We start from the raw sequence: 26,589 nt of genomic DNA on the forward strand, positions 1-26,589 counted from the left end.
TCAATTGTGACAATCCGGCTAGAGAAGTTTCAAAAAGCTGCTTAAATTTAAATGAAATCCACTGATGAAGAAAATATGTTCTGACCTGTCAATTCTGCCTAGTCAGTGCCTGGTGATCAGTATGATGAGGCAGGTCACAGCTGGACTGCTGTCAGTGAAAGTGTGTTCTAAGAAGAAAGCAACTTAGCCATAAGAACTTTTTCCTTTGAGCCATGTGTCATTGCTAGCTGACACCCTATCCTTCAGAGGCATAATAAGCCTTTGAAGCAGATCAATCAGTGCTTACACACAACTCCCAATTTGCAGGTATCTTGAACAAACCACCTTTCAGATCATTTTCTTTTGAAAATATTCTCAACAAACAGTAAAGCCAAGAGAGGAAAAAAATCACATTTACATTGCATTCTGTGGAGCATTAATATCTTTGGCTGATCTGAGATTATTCTTAGTGTCCCATAAATAAAAACACCAAAACCTTTATAGTTCAGCTTAATGCAATAAAAAGAAAGGCAAGTCAGGTTATTTATAATTTCACATGTACAATGCTGTTTCTAAGCCACAAACACTTTCATAAAAAAATTTTTATTTCACACTTTTATACAAATATCCACAGGTATCTTCTAATCATGAAATAATTTTACAATGCTAGTTAGTATAAAAATGTATCAAATGCAAACAGACCAGTGACTTGACTTGAGATGACGTTTTTAACAACTATAAACACCACTACATTCGTGTTTCTTTTGTTGGTGAACCACCCTTGCGCCCCGCCCCCCTTTTTAGGACATTCATTTTTATAACAAAGGTCTATAAACACTTTCAAAATATCAGCTTCTCAGCAACCTATAAGCCAGTGCACTGGGTTCCAAGTTATCTAAGCAAGAAACTGAGATTTTAAACATTGTTATGACCTATTTTAGAGAAATTTCTGTAAACAAAATATCATTTGTAAAACTATTTTTGTTTTGAAAATTCCAAAGCACAAGTAATATCTTAAGGGCATAAGATTTCTGGAAAAAAAAAAAAAAAAAAAAACGCAAAAGCATCAATGTCACATATAGCTGTATTTTGTTCTTTTAAAAGCCTTTGAGACGCTACTTATACCCACAGCCAAACAAATTAGCACCTGTTTGTTGCTGTGCCCCCGTAACTTAACATTTTGAAGTACAGTAATTTTTTAAAATTTAGCTTTCCAGCTATTCAATCTCTATTGAATGTATATAATAATAACTTCCTCCTCCCTCCCCTTCATCTTTAAAGTTAAACAATTTAAAGTTCTTTTCAGAGTAGTTAAAGTATTTTGGGGGATACAGACAGGGGAGGAAACAAAGTAAAAAACAGAGCACGGACTCATTGATTAAATGATTCCAATAATATTTTAAAACTTCAAAGCCACGATGTTCAGACTTTGGGTATCAGGTATTCAGTAGTCTTACACTGGATCGGTTTGGGTCCACCATCAGCACTCACCATTTCTTTCAAGTCCTGAATATACAATATTTTCAGCAGTGACTAAACTGCACTAAAGTCCAACAAACAATCCCATTATTTCCAAGAGTTCCTGATGGTTACAGCAGGAAAATCAGAAATATCACACAGGGCTCTAAACTAAAAAATATCTTCTGTGTTTAAGAATTAAACATCTCACAGTTAAATTCTATTTCTTAAATGTTTTGGGTTTGGAGGGAGAGGATGAGTGCTGTCATGAAGGCAGTTAATAACTTAAACTTATACTTTATCTGTAAAGTATAACAACTCTCTGCTATATTTATAAAGACTTACTATGTTCTTTAGGCAGTCAGTAATTGAGGTCCAACCAGTGACCTCTTATGTTCTGATTCTGATTGCTTAATCCAACCTGAAGGGCAAACTGGAGAATCTTTGGCCTGTTAGTCAATAACAAAATGGTTTGTAAAAAAGAAAAATAAATACCATATACAAATAAGTATAACTAGCATTCAAATCTGTTATGCCTGTGTGTTTTAGTGAAAGGGAAATGAAACCCGTGTGTATTTGGCATGAGCAGGTATTCACACATCTAGGAAATGGAAAAAGATGGCAGGATGGCAACATTACCTTCTATTGCACATTTAATTTATGGGAGCACTTTAGTTTGAACACAGTTACCCTGATGGCATAGGGTTGTGATGCAGGACAGTTAACTGGCATGTTCTCCCATCCTTTGAGAAGAACGCTGGCAGAGGTGGTGCCAAGGCTGGGACGGTCACTCTGGCGCAGGGGTCATGGTGCCTTCTTCCAGCTACACCTTTGGAAGGATGTCGCGTAAGAGTAACCGGGCAGGCCCTTCCCCAGCACAAGTAAGTCAAAAACAAAGGCGACCCGGAACGTTAAATTAAGGCAGTTAAAGAAAAATCCATTCCAACAATTTGGCTGTGCAAAACAGGAGCCTTGGGCTACGTAACAATGTCCACAGTTAAAACTGTAGGCCCGTACTGTTGTGCAGTCTGTCTGAAATCAGTATTCAGATATTGAACAGGTTTTTCAATCCATCTGAGTGTCTGGGTTGGGGAAAAAATAAAGTAGTTTGGATACTGTGAAGCTTTTCTGGCCTCCCTAGGAGTAGCTTTCATTTTCATTCCACTTTGTGATCCACTGTTTTTTTTCAGGGTTATCATTGTATTTTTCATCTGGGATCTCTCGCTCTTCTTTCCGGATCCTTACAGCGTGGTATCGGGGAACGCTATCATCGTACCTAGAGCGTTTAAAGAATCCACACTGGAGACGGGGGGAGAAAGAAACACACACAAATTAAGTAATTCCAAGAAGGGCAAGTCCACTAGATGGTAATATCTAAGCTTTCTGTTCAGCTATGCCTAAATTTGGACTAGGACAAAGAATAAAAGACATGGTTTTCTTTTAAGAAGGAACTAATAGGTCAAAAATAGTAATAGCCGGTGAGGATAAACAGAAGAGAACAGCTGTAAAACTGGAAGAAAAGTCCCTTTTCCCATCTTGTCTTTCCGTCCTATTATAGCAATGTTAGTTACCTCTAAGAGTTGAAGAGTTTATGAAACAGTGCTTCCATTTTTTTATAATCACCATACTATATGTAAAAGATCTAACTTTCAGATTACTAGAACATCATGTTAATTTCAAGAACAACTTTTTTTCAAGGTCATAAACCAAAGATTATTCCATGCCCCTCTTCCACTAACAAAATGGAAATCAGGTCACAAATATTTTACAAATTACTACTTGAAATGGGTGATTTAATCTCCTCTCCTTCGAGGCTCCAGTACATCTTTCTTAATAGCTAAGATGTAATTTATACTGCCTGGATTTCCAAATGAAGCTTCCAAACTAAGCTGTTTCATTAATAAATCATGCAGTGACTGTGTCCTGCAATAAAATCATTCCTGTACCACAAAGAATTTGAGAAACTATCACTAGATTGAATTTCAGAGCATCCTCTAATTTCTTTTCTTTTTGGCAAAAATACAGCACTTACACTTAGATTATTAATGAATATATATTTTATTAATCTCTAAAAACATATTCAATCTGATCCAAAGTAGGTTTTTATTGGGAACATACCTGGAAATTCTTAAGTCAGATTGAATTTTTTAATGAATATATATGTATTTTTAAAAAATATGTCTTTAATTTTTAAATGCAGATAAAAGATGGATGAGGAAGATACTTAGAATAGTTGATTAATGTGTTTACTATGTGACATCAATAGGCACAGAACATTTGTTTTGAATGATGTTAAGCTATAAAAATGGCACAGGGCAAAATAAAATTATGTACAAATTTATCACTATTTATCACAAATTTATCACTAAATCGGTGAGGAAAATGGGACAAGAATTTTTGTTCTAAGGTCTTTTCTATTTTCTGCAAAAAAGCCAAAATACCTATCTGTCACATAGTGTGACTATTGCCCCATTTAAACAAAGAAGAAATCGGGGTGATACATAACCTGAAATGGAAATGCTGGGATTCATCATGACAGGGCCATGGAAAGGGATTACAGGGGTAATTCTACCCTCTGGTGCCCACAGAAATGGAAAAAGGAATTGCTGCCAATTCCTGTTTCCATGGAGTTACAAATAAGAGAAGCCAAACATGAACTTAAAATCAGCTGAGACCCAGGGCTGAAAAAAATTTCTAGGAACATGGAACAAGATCAAACTCCATTACAACATTTTGAATAAACTGTCCACAGCATTTTTATATTAAACTTTTGTAAACTGAATGCCATGTTGGCAAAGAATCATCTTCTGAAGTTGACCATAATGTCTGTCACGCCAGTAGTGAAGAGTTTGTTGTAATGGTCTTTGACTTGTAGTAGATATGCAGGGAAAGAAGTTGCATGCTTAGCCAGCATAAAACAATTTCTGAGCAACAATAAAAGCATTCCGAAGCCTTGCCCCATCATTTTATAGCACGAAAATCAAAAAGATGACAGTGAGAAAGCCTTCTCTTCAAGAGAAACACACTGTTTCCAACATGCAACAGGTTAATCAGGCAGTCAACACAAGCTTCTGTGGGAAATTCCAAAATGGACAAGAAATCTGGGATGATTTCTTATGCATCTTTGAAATTCCAAGTGGTAAGCTACATACTAGATTAACACCACGTGGGAAACTGGTCTACTGTAGAGGTCTAACACCTCCTACGTGTACGTAGATTGCAGTTTTCTTCATTGCTGTGGGTGATGTCTATTAACAACAACAAAAAGTAACTCACCTGCAACGAAAGATTCTTTGTGCACTTAAGAAAAAAAAAAAAACCTAAGCTTTCAAGTGAAATAAATGAAATAAATTCAAGCAAGGCAAGCCAGTGTGGACATTTGGAAAACGTCTGTTAATGGGACACACACAGCAAGCTGTTGCTTTTAAAGTTAGCCACCACAACCATAGCGGGGTCCACAGCTAGCAATTAAAAAACATTGATCAATTACCAATTACAGAAGTAGATCAATACTACGCATCAGAAGTAAGCCTCTCTTTATCAGATGGCTGAGCATGGATCTCAGCCTTGTGATATGTGGCATCATAGTGATCTTTCTTATTTCTCTTGAAGAAACCACACTACAAGGAAGCAAGGTATTTAGTCAGTGTTACAGTTCTGTGTATAAAAGCTAAACAAAAGAAAAATCTCAAAGTTTAACCTGTTTCCTACTTACAGCTTGCTTACAAAGAGACCACATGGATCAACCAAAAGGGAACAGACCCCATACCGTATGACAGTGACATCAAGTGTGCTGTATACTCAGTTGCTAAGTCCTGTCTGATTCTTTATAAAGACTGCATGGACTATAGCCCACCAGGCTTCTCGGTCCATGGAATTTTCCAGGCAAGAACACTGGACTGGATTGCCATTTCCTTCTCCAGGGACTCTTCCTGACCCAGGGATCTGCTTGGCAGGCAGATTCTTTACCATGGCACCACCTGGGAAGCCCCAGTGACGTCAATTACCATGGGTCTCTGGTCAAATATTTATATGGATGACACTAGCAAATTGATTTTTCTATTTGTAGCAAATCCTAAGGGCCAAAATCATTCTAAAAGGAAAAATATTTACACATCTGATCATAGTTTTGGGTAGTTTCTTCTTGCAGGGCTTCCCAGGTAGCTCAGTGGTAAAGAATCTGCCTGCCAATGCAGGAGACAGGGGTTCGATCCCTGGGTCAGGAATATCCCCTGGAGGATAAAATGGTAATCCACTCTAGCATTCTTGCCTGGGAAATTTCACAGAAAGGGGAGCCTGATGGGCCATAGTCCATGGGGCTGCAAAAAGTTGGACACAACTCAGCACACACTTTCTTCTTGCAGGGGATATGGAGTCTAACTATGAAAGATTGACATCTGCAGATTACTGATTCAAAGTGTAAGAATTAATTCTCTAAGACTTAGCACAAATCCAAATAAAGAAACACTGAATATATTCTTGTCCTTTTCAGTGAATTTGAAGGGATAAGTGCCATCTACTTGAGGCCTTTGTGGGGTAAATCACAATATAAATTTGAACATACCATCATGAAATAATGATTACTATCACTTTCCCAAATTCTGAGCCACCACGTAATGTTTAAGTGATAGTAATCTGTGCTCCTCAGATTAGGTCACTCTAAATGAGTATAGAGGTATAGGAAAAGACTGTCCTTATAGGACCTCTTCTGGAGAGCAATAGAAGGCCATCCTCAAATATCAAACCTCACATTCAGCTTTTGATATCCAAATAATTTCCAGAGCATCTCCTATATCAGCTGGCTGCACTCGGATAAACCTACTGTCTGAAGTAAACATCAGGTAGGGCTGGCTGACTTCCCCTGGGAGGATGGGTCTTGGCATGAGCAGATACCAAACTTCAATCACACGAATGGAGGATGCCCAAAAACTATCTCAAAATTATCTTGGCAAAAGGAAGTTACTTGGAAAAATAAAGCAAAAAGAGATGCCCAATATTTGAAAGTGAGAATATCTTAAGTCCTTGTCCATTATACTTGGATCCAAAGAAAAGATAAGGATAGTTTGATCCTAGGGACTAGTAGTTGAGTTTCATCATCCTTTGCCTCTAGACCAGACATGTTTGGAAACCCCAAATTTCTGGCCTTTTAGAAAAGTAATACACTGCATACATAATGTCACGGTAATTATCCTAATGTTTTAGAACTGCGTAAAGGATAGAGACTATAAATATCCTCTCTTCACATCATGTCAAGTTGAGTTGCAAATAAGTCATTACAAACTTTGAGTTTTTTGGGATTGTTGATAAAAGTCTGTGAATCTCCATTACCACCTGAGAATAACCCAAGATCTATAGGTGATAATTTTTGCCAAGAAAAGTACGTGACATCTCATACATTTTTTGTAATGTCGACTATTTACTGGTAGAAAGCAGAGGGAAGATACTACATTATATTTACAGGACCAGACTATAATGAAGTACATCATATTAAACACAGATCTTCCTTATGCTTGACATAGGCTATGGTGACCACTTTGAGATTCACTGATTTCATGCTTTCCTATTTCCTAATCTAGCTGCAACGGTAACAAGCCCCCATTGCTGCCATGAACATTTCTTTACAAAAGTTGAAATTAATAAGAATACAGATTCTGATTAGGGTGATAACCAATTTGGCTTAGATTCAGAATTTGATTGGCAATAAAGAAACGGTCATAGTGGTAAAATTTTAAAAATTATTATCTGCCAAACATGCTATATTATATGTGAAAACACTGAATTTACACACTTAAGAAACCTCTTATATAAATAGTATTCCTTTACAAAATATTAGATAGGTATTCAGATCTTCATTATATAATTCTTTAGTTTGCTGTATTTTGGAAAAATTTCATAGAATAAAATGTTGGGAAAAAGAAGCAATGAAACATGTATGTACTATCAGTGTTAATTTACTTTAAAAAGAAAACCTGAAATAACGTTTATATCACAAAACTCAAGTCCCAGATATGACTTACCTTCCACAGTAAAAATACTAATAGACCAAGCATCAAAATCCCAGCAAGAATGGCCACGAGGATGATCCACCAAGGTACTCCTGAATGCTGAGCTACAGTCTTTGAGGGAAACACAGTCACGCGAACCTATGGGGCATAAAGGAAAGCAATACCATTACAAACTCAGGTGAGAATCAAACCCTGAGTTTGTATCACTAATTCTGCTTCTAGATACACTTGGTCAATGCAGCCTACAGATGGATGACATGTCTTTTTGGTGTGAGTTCCTTTCCTTTAGTAATGGAATATTGCTTCAAGAGGCATTTCTTGGAGCTCTTTTGCCAGAACCTGGAAAATGCTGAAATATGTTTTGATGAAATAATTGCTTCTGTGCTAACTTATCTTTTATAAATTTTTATAATCAATAAAAGTAGAGAAAATTGTATAATGAACCATCAGTTAATCAACAGCAAGTTTCAACAATTACCCAGAGGGATACAACCAATCTTGTTATATCTACATTAATGTAACCTGGTATCTTTTTGAGACCAACCACCCTCTCTTAATCAAGCATTCAACAATGGCAACAAAACGGTCCATTTATGCACAATTAGCCTACATTCCTCACTCATATTTTAAAGATGTTATGAAATATAAAAGAGGAATGGAGCTGCATTACTGATACCATTCTAATTTTCCCTTAAGGTTAAAAGCAAGCAGGACCCAGTGGGGCCCTCTCAGCAGACCAAAGCTTTATGGTTCAAACCTGACAGTTACTTGGAACCACAGGATTGTGATGGTCATCTTTGAAAACAGATTACCTCTTCCCCAGCACATAGCCCCTTCCTCTCTTCCCTAAGTAATTTCAGAACAAAACCTGGGGAGTTGGTTCTTTGGGACATGAGTTTACCTTCTCCCCAGGATTGCTAGCTTCCTCAATAAAGCTTTCTTTTCTTTTACCTAACATTTATCTCTCAGTATTGGATTCTTGGGTTACGAGAAGCCAAACCTGAGTTCAGCAACAGGATAGCAAACTAAAGACGCTTGTAAAGAATAAAATTTCCTGAAATGGCTTGCAGTCATTTACTACGACAATGTGTACAGACAAACGAGACTCTGGATTCATTCAGAGGCAGCTTACAGCTTTAAGAGGCAGCTGATGAGAAGTTTAAGCTCTAAACACTTGATAGCTGGCAAATACCAATTGAATAGATGTGTTTATTCAGAAATCTAAAAAGTTGCTTCTGGTAATTTGCAACAATTTGGTTATGTGAGCTTAGAATTCAAGCGGATTTCTGTGATGCCAGAAGGTTTTTTCCAGGCAACAAATCTTCAAAGCTTATAAAAGACCTGGTGAAAGCTACAAATATGATTTTGTCAACTATACTGATTAGTCATCTATCAGTTTGAGGTTTCTGCTATTTTTTAATTTAAAGAATATAAAGTGAAGGGTAAAGAAAACTTAAGAGAGAACAATTTAACTCCTGAGAAGTGTTTCTAGTTAAGTATTCTACATTAGTGTTGAATTCTGGATGCTGCCTAAAATGCTTCCATGTCTACACTGTGATCCAATACTACTATACTAGAACACTTAAAAAAAAAAAAAAAAAAAACTCTTAAAGTACTTCTATCTATACTAGAAAACAAGTTTTCAACCTGCTCTTACAGAATATACTTAAAAGCAGGAACTGCTTTTCTTTAAACATCTTTAACAGGAACAGAATTCACATTAAGAGTTTTCTAAACTCTAACCGCATAAACACCTTTATCAGCTACTATGTTTCCTGTTATGGTCTCAATGAAGTTTCACTTAAGCTCTCAGCCCAGGGGAGGGCCTCCTGACTCACTTCCTCTTGCCTCCCCTTTCCCCAACAGGTGTCCTCAGTTCAGTCACTCAGTCGTGTCCGACTCTTTGTGACCCCATGAATCGCAGCACGCCAGGCCTCCCTGTCCATCACCAACTCCCAGAGTTCACCCAGACCCACGTCCATCGAGTCAGTGATGCCATCCAGCCATCTCATCCTCTGTCGTCCCCTTCTCCTCCTGCCCCCAATCCCTCCCAGCGTCAGAGTCTTTTCCAATGAGTCAACTCTTCACATGAGGTGGCCAAAGTACTGGAGTTTCAGCTTCAGCATCATTCCCTCAGAAATCCCAGGGCTGATCTCCTTTAGAATGGACTGGTTGGATCTCCTTGCAGTCCAAGGGACTCTCAAGAGTCTTCTCCAACACCACAGTTCAAAAGCATCAATTCTTCGGCGCTCAGCCTTCTTCACAGTCCAACTCTCACATCCATACATGACCACAGGAAAAACCATAGCCTTGACTAGATGGACCTTTGTTGGCAAAGTAATGTCTCTGCTTTTGAATATGCTATCTAGGTTGGTCATAACTTTCCTTCCAAGGAGTAAGCGTCTTTTCATTTCATGGCTGCAGTCACCATCTGCAGTGATTTTGGAGCCCAAAAAAATAAAGTCTGACACTGTTTCCACTGTTTCCCCATCTATTTCCCATGAAGTGGTGGGACCGGATGCCATGATCTTCGTTTTCTGAATGTTGAGCTTTAAGCCAACTTTTTCACTCTCCACTTTCACTTCCATCAAGAGGCTTTTGAGCTCCTCTTCACTTTCTGCCATAAGGGTGGTGTCATCTGCATATCTGGGGTTATTGATATTTCTCCCGGCAATCTTGATTCCAGATTGTGTTTCTTCCAGTCCAGCGTTTCTCATGATGTACTCTGCATAGAAGTTAAATAAGCAGGGTGACAATATACAGCCTTGACGTACTCCTTTTCCTATTTGGAACCAGTCTGTTGTTCCATGTCCAGTTCTAAGTCTTGCTTCCTGACCTGCATACAGATTTCTCAAGAGGCAGGTCAGGTAGTCTGGTATTCCCATCTCTTTCAGAATTTTCCACCGTTTATTGTGATCCACACAGTCAAAGGCTTTGACATAGTCAATAAAGCAGAAATAGATGTTTTTCTGGAACTCTTGCTTTTTTGATGATCCAGCGGATGTTGGCAATTTGATCTCTGGTTCCTCTGCCTTTTCTAAAACCAGCTTGAACATCAGGAAGTTCACGGTTCACATATTGCTGAAGCCTGGCCTGGAGAATTCTGAGCATTACTTTACTAGCATGTGAGATGAGTGCAATTGTGCGGTAGTTTGAGCATTCTTTGGCATTGCCTTTCTTTGGGATTGGAATGAAAACTGACCTTTTCCAGTCCTGTGGCCACTGCTGAGTTTTCCACATTTGCTGACATATTGAGTGCAGCACTTTCACAGCATCATCTTTCAGGATTTGAAATAGTTCAACTGGAATACCATCACCTCCACAGGTGTCCTAGCTTTAAGCTAAATCAACTCTTTCTTGAGATTACTGGTTGAAGCAGAGAGGTACCCATGAAGTAGGGGAGAAAGAATGGTGAGAGACCAGTAAAGAAATAATATAGTTGATATGAGTGCTAAATCAGACAATCCTAAACTAAAAAGTATTAATTCAACCAGCCTGTGCTTTATCTTGGCTTCCAAGGTACACAGTGGTAAAGAATCCACCTGCCAGTACAGGAAACACAAAAGATGCAGGTTCAATCCCTGGGTCCAGAAGATCCCCTGTAGAAGGGAACAGCTCCCACTCCAATGTTCTTGCCTGGAGAATTCCAAGGACAGAGGAGCCCGGCGGGCTACAGTCCATGGGGTTGCACAAAGTCGGGCACGACTTAGCAGCATGCACACACACATGCTTTATCTCATTTAACTCTGCTTCCCTAGTATGTAGCACAGGCAAGCCACACAGTATCCCTGGGGCAAGGTGATGACTTGGAAGGGCCATTCTCAACAATAAGCCCTGATGAAGCCTTGTGAAGTGGAGAGTGGACACTGGTCCACAGACAGAGGGATCCGCCCTGTCACCGCGGTACCAGCCTTTCAAATGGATGCTCCTAGAGGGAAAGCACACCCCAAAACTGCTGCAATCCGACAGCCATGAGGGCTGAACAAGGTAGTTTTTTATTTTGTGGGGTTAGGGGTCGGGTGCAGTGTAAGCAGGAACTCAGCTGAGAGCTCGAAGCCCCAGGTCTGGCTACCATTCAAATCAGATCTTGGAGCCTACTAAAACAAGTCACTGTGCATCAGACTGAGGACGAATGCTAGGCTCTGGGCCACACATTTAAGGTTCAGATGTGCTCTGCAAACTCAGTGTGTTCGTGTGTAAGGCCACACCGCAGGAAGGCAAGAGAGCCCGGTCAGCAAGATTTTATTGTTTGTTGCCTTAAACTGTCAACTCTGTGTGGTGTGTGCGTGTGCACGCATGATAGTCATTCTCCAGCTGGGACTGAGAACAGAAGGAGGGGAGTGGAGCTGGCCTTAGAATCAGGAGCGGGTAGACAAACTATGAGCTGAGATTCCCAGAGCTCTGGACACCTTGTCTCATCTCGTCACAGCAACTATTACTGATGAACAATGACAGGTTCAGGCGAGTAGAAACTACTCCAACTTCAAAAACAAACAAACAAAAAAATTGTTTTGCTTGCATTAAAATCTAGGCATTTCCACAGGGATGACCTGTGCATGTGAACCTCATCCATCATGTGTCCATCAGAGGAAAAGGGTTTAATTCTGCTAATGCATTAAATTGCATCACCAGTGAGGAGTGCTGGGACCACATGAGCTTGCCCCCAGCCAAAGCTGTTTCCCTAAATCACTCTTTAATGTAATATACTCCACTCTCATTGAACTTTAGTATAAGATATTCACCCAATGAAGGGATTTTTGTTATCTTTTACAAAATTATTAAGGAAACCATCCCCTTAGTGAGTGTTCTTCATATAAGAAATTCATCTTATAGAGGAATCCACATCTCAAGTCCTTCTCTGAATTTAGAACCAAAAAATGAAAATCTCCTCCACCCTGAAGAATAACATGCCTACTTCCACTTATCACACTCTTTCTCATCTTTAGCAGGCGGGAAGTTTACCCACTCTCTTCCTATTCCTTAGGAATGAAGTTCAGTTTAGTTGCTCAGTCGTGTCTGACTCTTTGTGACCCCATGAACTGCTGCATGCCAGGCCTCCCTGTCCATCACCAACTCCCGGAATCTACCAAAACCCATGTCCATTGAGTCGGTGATGCCATCCAACCATCTCATCCTCTGTCATCCCCTTCTCCTCCTGCCCTCAATCTTTCCCAGCATCAGGGTCTTTTCAAATGAGTCAGCTCTTCACGTCAGGTGGCCAAAGTATCGGAGTTTCAGCTTCAACATCAGTCCTTCCAATGAACACCCAGGACTGATCTCCTTTAGGATGGACTGATTGGATCTCCTTGCAGTCCAAGAGTCTTCTACAACACCACAGTTCAAAAGCATCAATTTTTTGGCGCTCAGCTTTCTTTATATTCCAACTCTCACATCCATACATGACCACTGGAAAAACCATACCCTTGACTAGACGGACCTTTGTTGACAAAGTAATGTCTCTGCTTTTTAATATGCTGTCTAGGTTGGTCATAACTTTCCTTCCAAGGAGTAAGCGTCTTTTCATTTCATGGCTGCAATCACCATCTGCAGTGATTTTGGAGCCCCCAAAAATAAAGTCAGCCACTGTTCCCACTGTTTCCCCATCTATTTCCCATGAAGTGATGGGACCGGATGCCATGATCTTTGTTTTCTGAATGCTGAGCTTTAAGCCAACTTTTTCACTTTCCTCTTTCACTTTCATCAAGAGGCTTTTAAGCTCCTCTTCACTTTCTGCCATAAGGGTGGTGTCATCTGCATATCTGAAATTATTGATATTTCTCCCGGCAATCTTGATTCCAGATTGTGCTTCCTCCAGTCCAGCGTTTCTCATGATGTACTCTGCATAGAAGTTAAATAAGCAGGGTGACAATATACAGCCTTGACGTACTCCTTTTCTTATTTGGAACCAGTCTGTTGTTCCATGTCCAGTTCTAACTCTTGCTTCCTGACCTGCATACAAATTTCTCAAGAGGCAGGTCAGGTGGTCTGGTATTTCCATCTCTTTCAGAATTTTCCACAGTTTATTGTGATCCACACAGTCAAAGGCTTTGGCACAGTCAATAAAGCAGAAATAGATGTTTTTCTGGAACTCCTGCTTTTTCCATGATCCAGCAGATGCTGGCAATTTGATCTCTGGTTCCTCTGCCTTTTCTAAAACCAGCTTGAACATCTAGAAGTTCATATTGCTGAAGCCTGGCTTGGAGAATTTTGAGCATTACTTTACTAGTGTGTGAGATGAGTGCAATTGTGCAGTAGTTTGAACATTCTTTGGCATTGCCTTTCTTTGGGAAGGAATGAAGTGGGGATATGTAAGTACAACCAGTAAGAAACTTCCTCCTTCCTTGACTGAATTCAACAAATCTCTCCTGGTTCACTCTCTTCTGTGTTCATTCAGTCATGTCTGACTCTTTGGGACCCCATGGACTGTGGCCCACAGACTTCTCTGTCCATGGAATTTTCCAGGCAAGAATACTGGAGTGGGTTGCCGTTTCCGACTCCAGGGGATCTTCCTGACCCAGGGGTTGAACCTGAATCTCTTGTGTCTCCTACACTGGCAGGTGGATTCTTTACCACTGCACCACGTGGCGAGCCCCACTCACTGGCTCCTAGACCATGAAATTCTTAACAATTGACACTATCTTATTCAATTTTGCTTCTCTAGCACTTTTGTGAGGAAGGCTTCTCTGGCACTTCTGCAGTGCCATGGTTAACTGGCTTTTTAACTGGATCAATTTAATTGCTGCTAAAATTTTAGTAACCATCTTATCTGGTTCAGTTGGGTGACCAGCTCTCCCTGACTTTTCTTATAACAATATCTTAAATGTGTTTTATTAAGAAATGAACACAGGTGGGAGGGAGGTTCAAGAGGGAGAGAACATATGTATACCTATGACTGATTCATGTTCATGTTTGGCAGAAACCAACACAATTATGTAAAGCAATTATCCTTCAATTAAAAAAATAAATATTTTAAAAAGAATTGAACACAAAACTCTTAAAATTGGTTGAGTTATAAGGAAACAAAGATTTTTTTATCTTTTTAAGGTCAGGATTAGAGTAAAAGCAATGGGAAAACATATCAACATTAAGACCAAAAGACAAGGCTGAATTATTCAACCTCCTTTGCTTCATGTCCAAAGAAAAATAATCTAGACACTGGAAAAGACAGAGAATCAAGCTAAAAATGAAATTGAAACCCTTAGTAAGTGAGGGAATAAAAAATGAAGGCATTTTGACACTTGAATTAAGCTTGAAATCTTTAGACCACCCCCCCAAACTGCACCTTAAAATTCTAAAGAAACATGTAGATATGACAGATGAGCTATTATATCTCAGAAATCAGTTAATAGAAAAGGTAACAGAAGACTAGAGATTAAAAAGTCTCTGTTTTAAAAAGAAATGGGTTCCAGATATGAGACTAATCCATTTTCAAATCTACCAATTATTAAATAAATCAAGTATGATTTATTTAATAGTATAGTATTAGTATATAGTATATACTTTGCTATACAGTAGTATAGCAAAGATTCCAATTCCCATTAGTAGGCATGGGCTCTCAAAGCCCTGAGAACATGAAATGCCCAAGAGAACCTCATTGTCTAGACACCATGGCCTTCAGTTCCATCATCTTCAAGAAAACAAGAGCAGTTGATGAGAAGTCATGAGCGCAAGGTCTGGTCTTACCTCTACCCCACATGCTGGTCCTGTGACCCTGAGGGACAGACAACCTTCCCTGGACTCACGTTTTCTCATCTGAACTTGAGATTTGGGGACTTCATGGGGAGCAAGTACTACAGAGTCAAAGAATAGGGGCCCAGAAGCCAGAATGGTATAGATTTCAATCCAGGACCCCAAATGACATCCCCTGTCTATGCCTGCTTCCTTTTTTGTAAAGTGGGTACAATGTCTACCTTGGCATTCTCCTGCAGTTTAAATGATAGTATATGGGTAAAGCATCTAGTAGATGGTAGACATTTAATTAGTGCTTTATTAATATTAGTTTCTTCCCTCTAAAGTTTTCTTCTCTTTGAAGCTCAGTGAATCTCAGGATTGCTGATTAAAGCTACATAAAGTTATAGCAACTGCCTTTAGTCAGAGAGGCAGAGAAAGGATTCTCAGGAACGGTGTGGTTTGACAGTCCTTATGATGCCTTATTAGTAAAGGTAGAGGAACTTCCCTGGTGGTCCAGTGGTTAAGAATTTGCTTTCCAAAGCACAGGATATGGGTTCAATCCCTGGTTGGGGAACTAAGATCCCACATGCCAAGGGGCAACTGAGCCCACATGCCACAACATGCCTGCGCACAAGGAAGACTCAGTGCCCCCTAAAAATTAATTTAAACTTTTAAAAAGATGTAGAAAGGTAGGAGTAACCTGCAAAGACAACATAAGGTCAAGGTGAGGGTACATCCCGGTTAAGTATGGGATAGTCCCGGTTTACACCACATGCCCCAGCATCCTGCCCAATTTAGCACGTGCCCAGACAAATGTTTGTATTCTAGTTGAGATGGTAAATTTTAATTAAGGGTCACTATATTCCAGAAACCAAGGTCATCAAGGAAACACACTGGATTTCAGCTGGTCAAAGGCCTGAAGCCTAGACATTTGCCTTAAGTACATCAGTAGATCAGCTTTAGGACAGTCATTCTTCTCCATTCACTCTCTTCTGCAAAACACTCCCACCTGTGACCTGCAGTCATTTACTTTGAGGGCCTGATACAAGTCCCTGTGGGTCCAGACCCTCCACCCCCAACTAGGAACCCTTTACTATACACAAGCTTCTGCTGCTAGTCCTGGTCAACAGTTTTCTTAATTACCTGCAGGAAAACACCCATGCTTCTCGGTTTTAAAAAGATAAAGCTTGCAAGGAAAGAAAGTTATCAGAGAGTAAATGATCAAGACTCAAAATTACACTGTAAGCCCAAACAACAGATCAAAAGTAAACCACGCAAGATGTGAGGATGCACTTAAAGGCGTGTATTTACATTTTAAAAAACTGCTCAAGGGTGTGATGTGGGAAATATAGTTTGACAGCACATTCAGATGAAAACACCTGGAAGTTTCAGTAGAACACAAACAGAAAAATAGTAGCTGCCAGAAATGCAAACCATCTTCAGCAACCATTTAAAGACCACATTTTAGGCTGAACTAACAGAAGCTGGGAGGCTGTTGAATAAAGTTAAGCTGAACTAGGCAGACCACACGTCAGCTCTCCTTCCTGGAGCTGGCCCAGGAAGAGAAGAGATCTAGAACCTGTGCAGCCGCATCGGGCAGGACAGATAATTGAAGAGCTGGGTGGTCAGCTTTGAAGACAGTAAGAGAGATACGTTCAAGAAAGTATAACAGTTTCCTTCAATTATTTCAAAGGCTGCTACATGGCCGAGAAGGAGAACTTACGTTGGGACTTGTTCCAGGGGGCATAATCAGGAACTGATCTTAGAAGATTCAAGTCTCAATCCCTATATAGAGATGGTTTCTAATAACTGCCACTGGCCATACACGCCAAGAGCTCCCCCATAGCGCAGGGAGGTTACCATCAGTAGGAGTACGCCAACATTGGCATTGGCATGAAGGGCGGTACAAGATGTGGGATCTTTAGACTTAGGAGGTGCACCCCTCCTCTCCTTGAGCCAACAGCTCTCAAGTCTGTCCCATCCACAGCAGAATGAGATGACCCGAGTCACGTCTTTCTTCCATGATTCTACTGAAATACAACTTGGGGTGGGTACCACCTTAAGACATGATCTGCTTTCTCTTTAAAGGGAGTATCAGTGCCGTGAGAGACATGAGTCCAGAACAGCGTGTCCTCAGGCCATGGGCGTGGGGTGCAGGAGAGAGATCAACTAAGTGAAGCCCATGGAATCCTAACCTGAGTGCCTGCGTTGGGCAGCTTGATATTCTCGGTGGCGGCAATGACATCAATGGAAGCCCGCACGAGAATGTCCAAGTAGTTCATCTTGGAGTATTCCTGTTTGGAGACAAAGTGAGTGAAAGCATGAGTGAAAAGAGAAATGGTCTAGCAGGTGGCAGACGGCTTGGGAGACACAGCCTGCGGCAGGGGTCACACCTCCAGAAACGTGCTGTTCCATAACCTCGAGCGCAGAACCACGGAGGCCTTGCTGTCCAGCCCTCGCAGCGGGCACTTGATGTTCACACAGTTCACGTTCACGCTGCAGTTCTGGGGAGAAAAGAAGAACAGGAGGTACAGCACAACGGTCTGGGGAAGGCCTTCCCGCCACCCCCTGGAAAACTCACAGCTCTTGAAAAATACTCACAAGGGTCTGATATTTTCTTTCAGAAAATAAAGAAAATTTTCTGCCATCATCTGTCTGTCTTTCAGCAATTTCTCGTTTCCTTCTTGAGTTGTGAGCCTCCTGAAAAGAATTACATCTGAAATACTTCCACCAAGTGTAATTTTTGGCATTACTGTACAAATCTCCAAAGCACACCCTCCCAGATTGTGCCAAATTCACGACTGATAATCCTCACCTTTCTGCCAGCACCAAGGTGCGTAAATAATTTAAGTGTAAGATCACAAAGTATTAATTACCAACCTCATTTCAACTTTATTTTTCAAGGTAATTTTCTTTCATTCCAACCTTAAAACTCAGAGTGAGACAAAGGCTTTCTTTGTTCTGCTGTCTCCTCACCAAACTGTGAGCATCCTGAGATCAGGAACCAATCTCATTCCTCTACCCCTAAGCACTCAGACTGGTACCTAACATAACTGTAAAAAGTAAGCACATCCTGAATGAGTGACACGGAATGAGGAAAAGGGCAAGTAGAAAAAGATCGAGCATGGTTTATTCAAAGGAGAATACTGAAAACTAAGCCAAGGAAGATGCTTTAAAATTTCATTTTTCAGACTTCCCCAGTGGTACAATGGATAAGAATCCACCTGCCAATGCAGGGGACACAGGTTCAATCCCTGGTCCGGGAAGATCTCACATGCCTCAGAGCAACTAAAGCGCATTTGCCACAACCACTGAGCCCACGCTCTCGAGCCTGCCAGATGCAACCAGGGAGCCCACGCTCTCCAGCCTGCCAGCTGCAACCAGGGAGCCCACGCTCTCCAGCCTGCCAGCTGCAACCAGGGAGCCCACGCTCTCCAGCCTGCCAGCTGCAACCAGGGAGCCCACGCTCTCCAGCCTGCCAGCTGCAACCAGGGAGCCCACGCTCTCCAGCCTGCCAGCTGCAACCAGGGAGCCCACGCTCTCCAGCCTGCCAGCTGCAACCAGGGAGCCCACGCTCTCCAGCCTGCCAGCTGCAACCAGGGAGCCCACGCTCTCCAGCCTGCCAGCTGCAACCAGGGAGCCCACGCTCTCCAGCCTGCCAGCTGCAACCAGGGAGCCCACGCTCTCCAGCCTGCCAGCTGCAACCAGGGAGCCCACGCTCTCCAGCCTGCCAGCTGCAACCAGGGAGCCCACGCTCTCCAGCCTGCCAGCTGCAACCAGGGAGCCCATGTGCCTGTGCTCCACAGTAAGAGAAGCCACTGCAAAGAGAAGCCCACGCACCGCAAGGAAGAGTAGCCGCCGCTCACCACAACTAGAAGAAAGCCACGAGCAGCAGCAAAGACCCAGCAAAACCAAAAGCAAATAAATAAACTGCATTTCTCTTAAAGATTAGGAATAATGGACCATCTTGTTTCTCCAAGTTGATGAATATAAACCACCAACTATGAACACTGGTCATACCCAGTCACCTTACAATTTAAAAGAAACAAACTTGCAATAACAAAGCAAGTCTTTATCAAAATGGAGCAAAAATGATAGACCAGATAGTTACTTAAGTGTGGAGCAGTACAGAGAGAGGTTAACCGTGCAGGCTTTGCAAACAAGCAGGGCTGTGCACGAATGCACTGCCCTCATAACTGCTGAGTGACTCTGAGAAGGTTAATCTCTCTGATTTTCAATGTCCTCATCTCTGAAATGGTGGGGATGAGAAAAATACCTCATCAGACGATCAAGAGAATGAAATGAGAAAATGCAAACCAAATGCTTAGCATGGTGCTTGAGACATAACAAGTACTCAATAAATATTTTCTATTTTAAAAGGAATGAAAAGTCTTCAAGGTCACTTGCTAAGATGCCAGTATGTTCTGTAATGCTTGATTCCACTGGGAGTTAACATTGGCTGGCCCATCCCCAGGGCGTGTCCTTATATGTCACACTGGGCCTTCAAACTTTAGAAAATGTCATTTGCTTCAACATGCACAAAATGACCCTGACTTATATGCCACAGTGGTCCCTAATCAGCAGAAATCCTCAGCCTGACTTGGTCACTCACAACAAAACAGAAACTAGGACACCAAAGGAAAAAAAAATTCAACATGCCAGAATGTCAGTTTCCCAAGGCAAGCAATGATTTCCCCTTTCTCTTATATTAACATCTATGGAGACATGAGACAGATGCATCAACATACCGTTAGTTTCAGGAAGTTTATTTCACCCTGTGGCTCACAAGTTATTTTTTCCAATCCTTTTGATTCTACTTTCACCAAATAAAGCAACCATTTGCCGTTGCTAATTTCTTTTGGCCACTGGATATTCAAGGTTGCTGTGCCGAGGTTTTTAAGAGGTTTGCCCAAGTTAATTACCTGTTAGAAAATAATATGTATTATCTCAGTGTAATTCTCTCAACATAAAATTAAGTTAAGCAGTCCCTATTGCCAAGAAAAAAAAGCCAAAATATCTGGCATAATCCAACAATAAAAGCACAGGCTCCAAATGTGGACTTTGGATAGGACATTCAAAATAGAGATTTGTGTTTAAAGATTCTTGTCAATAAAAATAGGGGGGGGGAAAAAAGATCAAAGAGAAATAATTGTTCCCTCAATCCAGGATCAACTTTTGTGTGCAACAGAATCTGCCAGGCTCTCAAAATGCCCAGGGAGAAGTCGCGTGTGTTCTTGTCTCGCTCTGTAACCACTCTGCCTGGCAGGTGACAAAGCCACTGTGGCGAGAGTACAGTCATAACCTGCTTCTGGGAAGCCCCACGTACTGCAAATGAAGCTGCCTCTGTCCTGACCACAGCGCGGGGGCTTGGGATAACAACTGAGAGGCCCAGAGGAGGGCCATTCTGGCAGCCATGAACCCATGATTCCAAGCTGGGGACGGGGCAGGGAGCAACTCCATGCAACAGAAATCAAGAGTTTGTGTGCAAGACTGCTCCAGAACCCACAGAGCTCTTTGCAGCCACATCTGCACAGGTGTCATAATCACCACCACCCACTAGCTGTCACAGTTCTGTCTCAAGCTAAGAGATGCTTTCAGAGGAGAATTCCACCTCTTCATCCTCCTCGAGTCAAGGGTGGACCCATTTTTGCTATTTCAGACTTCCACCTCAACAACAGTCACTATGCTTTCAGGAGTATGATTTGAGCCACACAGACCTGAACCTGTGTTTGAGTTATGAGTCACCTCTGTACCATGCACTTATGTTCATTTGACTGGACTCAAGAGCCACTGTGACTACCTACTTTGGAATGGGTCAGAGCAATCATTAGTCTTCCTTACCGGTATATGTCAAACCCACATTCACCATCACAAAACTGTGCTTGGGAAAGGTCAGTGAACATTAACCATAAGCAATAAGAGAGATGACCTTATAACAGAGGAAGAAATAAATCATTCACACATTCTAAAGCCAAATAGCATTTTGAGATTTTTGTTTTATAGACAGACTCTGGGGAGAAAAAAAGCGAGTATTTCTTTGTCTCAACACCACATTTATTATTAATACATTAAAACTCCCTAAGAAGAAAAAGACCAAATTGAATTTGATTCTGAACAAAGTCCTATGTTGAATGAAGTTGTGGTTCTCCATTCTGAAAGACAACTTTTACACTAAGCCAGTATGCTGTTTAAAAACTGGCAAGCTCTCTTTATCATGCTTATTTATTGTTACTTATTAAAACTACATATTCAAGATCATACACAGCATAGGTTAGCTTCTGATACACAGACTGGAAGGGCCAACTGCAACCACTTACCCTGAACTCGTACTCAATTAAACTTCCCACGTCCTCTTCAGATTTCATCGCTTGCTCACCAACTACTGTACCTCCAAAATACACCTGGGAAGGTTTAGCAACTCTGTTAAATTAAAAAACACCAGTTTTAGTGAGAATTGTAAATGGTTCTTTCAGACACTGATTTGTTATGCTAAACACAAACACTTACCCGGAGACGGATAAAAGCAGTTCAATAACCACTTTTGCTGTAGCTGTAATTGAAGCCAAATTATCTTGATTGCTTGTTCTGAAAAAATGAAAGGGAAACAATAGGGTTTTATTGTAACAGTCAGTTTTCTCATTAAATTACACTCCTTTTATGAGTTAGATAAAGGCCAATTCATTGACTGGCTGTGTTTTCACGAAATGATTCTGAATGGAAGGTTGAAAGAATCTCTTACGTTTCCAACTTCAGATTAATATCCAGATCTGTGGTGTCAAAGGTGACCTCAGTTGTACTTAAAATCAAATAAAAAGTAACCTAAGAAACAGAAATAGCTGTTACCATAGGCTGAACATATTGACACTGCAATGGTATTTTAAAAATTAAAATACAGTATGTAAAGGCATCACCTACACTGGAATTTCTTTTAAAAGGATTCCCAAGCTCACAGTCTGCTTGCGAGCCATTCTGGTTGGCAACACAACTCAACTGCTTCTCCTGTAGTAGAAAAACAGACCAGATCACAAAACATTCACTTACCACGCAATGTTGTTTTTTTTTTTTCCCCTCCGAGCTGGTCTCTTAAAATACTTACAGGGAAAGCCCTCAGTTCTCTATATGCAGAATAAGTCAGAGTGTCTGGAAAAGTGGCAATGAGTTTAGCTTCGTGAGCGTCGTCACCATCTTTGGTGGGATTCTTTGGGTTAGAAGGGCTGTTCGTCACTGTTATTTCTAAAGCAATGTCCTTCTGATCTTTTAGAACTAGTTCTGGTACACCTTTGTGACTATTACAAGAAAAAAAAAAAGGAAAACAACAAAGGTCTCAATAGATTGGCAATAACCCTTCACAAAAAGTCACTGCAAAGCCAGAGCCATTCTTGCTAGTACTACAGCGCAATTCTTACATTGGTAAATAGGAAAACTTGTCCTGATTTCCTTCTCGGGTACAAAATTTATACTCTAGCTTAAGGTTGCTGTTACATATGTTGTCGTCTCCACATCCCTCTTTTAAGAAGTGCACCTGTAGGAAAACAAAATTGTAATTTACACCATTTAGGGCTCTAAATAGGTGACTGTTTCCATACAGTTCATTTCCCATTGTGACAATTACCATAGCAGAATTCAAACTACAAACATACTTTGCATCGAACGCCCACTCTGTCCTTTAATGAAACTGTGTTTTCAGAACACTTTGACCAAGGCAGTGAGATGCTGTAGGGCAGTAAAGAGTAAGCCTGGCTCAGCTGTGTGGCTTTGGGCTAGTCACTTAATCTTTCATAGTCCAGGTTTCAACACAGGAGACGTGGGGATACCACCGCCCTGCTACACAGGGTTACTGTAAGAATTAACAATAATAATGACAGTACTACGTAACACATGACTCCGTATTTAAACTCATGCAATCCTCACAAGGGACTATGATGCATATACTGTTCAGAGACCCATTGCACAGATGGGGAAATAGAGTTCAAGGTTAGGAAAGCAAAGGGCAGAGTATCTTGCACTATGCTAAGGGATGCTTGATAATCACACTAATCAATAATTAGGAAAATAATTAGAAAAAAAGCTCCATTTTTTATGTTTATTTTTATGTTTAACATGACTATGGAGCTTGTGTATATGGGAATATACAGAAGAAATATTAATGTAACAATAAGTGACATTGACAAGTACAAGGCTGTATATTGTGAGCTTGCTTATTTAACTTATATGCAGAATGCATCATGTGAAATGCCGGGCTGGATGAATTACAAGCTAGAATCAAGATTGTCAGGAGAAATATCAACAATCTCAGATATGCAGATGATACTGCTCTAATAATAGCAAGTGAAGAGGAACTAGAGAGTCTCTTGATGACAGTGAAAGAGGAGAGTGAAAAAGTTGGCTTGAAACTCAACTTTAAAAAATCTAAGATCATGGCATCTGGTCCCATCACTCCGTGGCAAATAGAAGGGGGAAAAGTGGAAGCACTGACAGATTTTATTTTCTTGGGTTCCAAAATCACTGTGGATGGAGACTGCAGCCATGAAATTAAAAGACACTTGCATCTTGGAAGAAAAGCTATGACAAACCTAGTCAGTGTATTAGAAAGCAGAGACATCACTCCACCAACAAAGGTACACATAATCAAAGCTATGGTTTTTCCAGTAGTCATGTACTGATGTGACAGTTGGATCATAAAGAAGGCTGAGCACTGAATAACTGATGCTTTTAAATTGTGGTGCTGGAGAAGACTCTTGAGAGTCCCTTGGACAGCAAGGAGATCAAACCAGCCAATCCTAAAGGAAATCAACCCTGAATATTCACTGGAAGGACTGATGCTGAAACTCCAATACTTTGGCCACCTGATGCGAAGATGCAAAGAGCTGACTCATTAGAAAAAGCCCCGATGCTGGGAAAGATTGAAGGCAACAGAAGAAGGGGGCACCAGAGGACTAGATGGCTAGACAGCATCACCAACTCAATGGACACAAATTTGAGCAAACTCTGGGAGACAGTGGCAGACAGAGGAGCCTGACGGGCTGCAGCCCGTGGACGTGACTTAGTGACCTGCGCACGTGACGCTGAAAGTGTACTGAAAAGCGCGTAAGGAACTACATGTGATGGCAACAAATACTGCGATGTGCACGTGCAGGCATGAGCTAGCTCGTTCATGCAAAGCTTCGTCAGTGGGCCACCAGAACCAGCGCCTCAGAGCGCACACTCCACCACCAACTATATTCTGACAAGTACAAAACATTAAATCAAGATGTCACCGGTCCCCAGCCTAATCCTGCAGATGCAGGCATCCTAAACCCTAGCAAACACACACCCATCACTTCAATAAGAGGTATACAGAAAGGCACACCATATAAATTTTACTTCCTAAGATTACATAGGCTACATTAGACACTAAATTTTGACTATTTCATTGCTCATATATTTCAGTTGTGTCTGACTCTTTGCAACCCCACGGACTATAGCCCACCAGGCTCCTCTGTCCATGGGGATTCTCCAGACAAGAATACTGGAGTAGGTTGCCATGCCCTCCTCCAGGGGATCTTCCCAACCCAGGGATCAAACCCAGGTCTCCCACATTGCAGGCGGATTCTTTACCATCTCAGCCACCAGGGAAGCTCATGAGAATAATAAGTTTTGTCAATTATAGTCTCAATAAGTCTCAATGACCAGAAATTATTAAGAAAAACAATTCTCATCTCCAAATTGTATTCTGTAGGTTTCTATATCCATTGTTTACTTGGGATGCAAATTTTCTCCAAACTATACATATATTAAAAAGCTTATTTAATATACAAAGAAATGGCCTTTAGGGCAAATCAGTCACTAGTCTATTGCCTTCAGAGATGTTTGATTTAGCATAATAAAATGGCAAACAATTAGTAAAATGAAAATCAGAAATACTTACATCTGTATGAACAGACTTGGGTTCATTTGAATTTAGAATTGGGAGAACTTCTGGAAGCGAATTCACTCGCCTCCGAGTGCTTGGCTCCTGGATCTCCACTGAAGCAGTTATGGGAATGGGACGCAGTTTATCTCTGATGTTTTCCTGAGAAGAATGCAGAGACACGGTTGAAGCATGCTATAAACACTACCAGGGAACTCCAAAACAATGCTTTCCTTTGTCCTGGATAATGTGTTGCTAGTATTTATATAAAAGGTCACATCTACACTTGTGACCATGTACCTGCATGGCAGAACTGATCTGCCTGCGGCCCTCACCTGGAGCCAGAGGGTTTCCTCCATGCATGCCTTCTGTTTCTGTCTGTTCAGAGTGAGCTCTTGCGAATATTTGGGCTCAGAACCTTGGTTTCGAAACTGAACTCTTGACGACAGCCCAGATTTTCTTCTTTCCTTTTCAGCCTCCAGAGTGCCCACAATGGCTAGATGAAATCAAGAAAATCACAGGAACTTAAAACATACTCATACACAACACAGCTATAAGTACACTGAGTTCGTTTTTGATATATTTTAATTCCTCTTAGAACATTTTTTCTCATTGCCATGGTTTTCTTTCATATTTCCTGGCAATGTACATTCTGACTTATGAAGCTTCAAATCAAGCTGTCCTTTCCTGCCCATTACTATGAACAATTTTTAAAGCTACATTTCCTTTGGGCCACGTGGGGGAGCTCAAGAATAAGTCAAAACCTCAGAGACGCGTTAAGAATCAGTTTCACTGCATTTCAAGAACTCACAAGACTACAACAAACAGGAGGGCAGCCAACCCTGCCGAAGGAGCTAAACTGACTCCCTCTTCAACAGTCTGCTGCTTAAATTCCAAAAAGGCCTCTAGATCAACAGCAGCTTCTCCTGGATGGTGTCAGGAATGCAGATCCTCAGGCCCAGCCAGACTACTGAACCCGAGGCTGCATTTAGTAAGATCATCAGGTGGTTCTTATACACATTAAAGCGCTCATAAAGAATAATTGTCTAAAAAAGGAAAAACATATTAGAGATGGAGATGTCTTGATGAAGAATTTAAAGGTAAAACATACTTCCTTTCAGTGGTTAGAGGGCCCCTTTGCCCGTTAATAAAACTCCCAGAATCAAGGTTTCCACTTCCAAAGCCCCAGAGGGCACATCCTACTTGTGATTACCTACACTAACAGAGCTCAGAGATAAGCTACGATTTGGATGATCAAAATCTCATTTCTTAACTTCAGAATGCATTCTTTGCCAATTCGCTGGATATAGCTGCTATGTTTTAATACTTAAATGACTTACATTTATTAATCACTCACTAACCATCCCTGGTGGCTCAGACGGTAAAGCTTCTGCCTGCAATGCAGGAGACCCGGGTTTGATCCCTGGGTCGGGAAGATCCCCTGTAGAAGGAAATGGCAATCCACTCCAGCACTCTTCCCTGGAAAATCCCATGGATGGAGGAGCCTGATAGGCTACAGTCCATGGGGTCTCAAAGAGTCAGACACGACTGAGCAACTTCACTTTCACTTTCAACCATCCTTCAACT

General features: G+C 41.0%; 1 protein-coding gene across 3 annotated transcripts in view; it reads right to left on the bottom strand.

The window, feature by feature from the left end:
- Positions 1–564: 564 nt before the first annotated feature.
- Positions 565–26,589, bottom strand: part of ITGA6 (integrin subunit alpha 6) — an 87,700-nt gene continuing 61,675 nt past the window's right edge. For 2 of the 3 annotated variants that reach the window (XM_055572224.1, XM_055572226.1), the window contains 14 exons: positions 25,338–25,498; positions 25,021–25,164; positions 22,520–22,635; positions 22,210–22,399; positions 22,029–22,112; positions 21,853–21,932; positions 21,621–21,698; positions 21,431–21,533; positions 19,862–20,035; positions 17,715–17,813; positions 17,507–17,617; positions 17,309–17,407; positions 7,455–7,580; positions 565–2,736 (listed from right to left, as the gene is read on the bottom strand). In XM_055572224.1, the coding sequence (XP_055428199.1) occupies positions 2,575–2,736; positions 7,455–7,580; positions 17,309–17,407; positions 17,507–17,617; positions 17,715–17,813; positions 19,862–20,035; positions 21,431–21,533; positions 21,621–21,698; positions 21,853–21,932; positions 22,029–22,112; positions 22,210–22,399; positions 22,520–22,635; positions 25,021–25,164; positions 25,338–25,498 (1,727 nt within the window). In that variant the 3' untranslated portion in view covers positions 565–2,574. Of the gene's footprint in view, positions 2,737–4,927; positions 5,058–7,454; positions 7,581–17,308; positions 17,408–17,506; positions 17,618–17,714; positions 17,814–19,861; positions 20,036–21,430; positions 21,534–21,620; positions 21,699–21,852; positions 21,933–22,028; positions 22,113–22,209; positions 22,400–22,519; positions 22,636–25,020; positions 25,165–25,337; positions 25,499–26,589 lie in introns of all 3 variants that reach the window. The other variant, XM_055572225.1, reaches the window with a different exon arrangement.

The sequence above is a fragment of the Bubalus kerabau genome, chromosome 3 (assembly GCF_029407905.1).
Source record: "Bubalus kerabau isolate K-KA32 ecotype Philippines breed swamp buffalo chromosome 3, PCC_UOA_SB_1v2, whole genome shotgun sequence".
Lineage (NCBI taxonomy): Eukaryota > Metazoa > Chordata > Mammalia > Artiodactyla > Bovidae > Bubalus > Bubalus kerabau.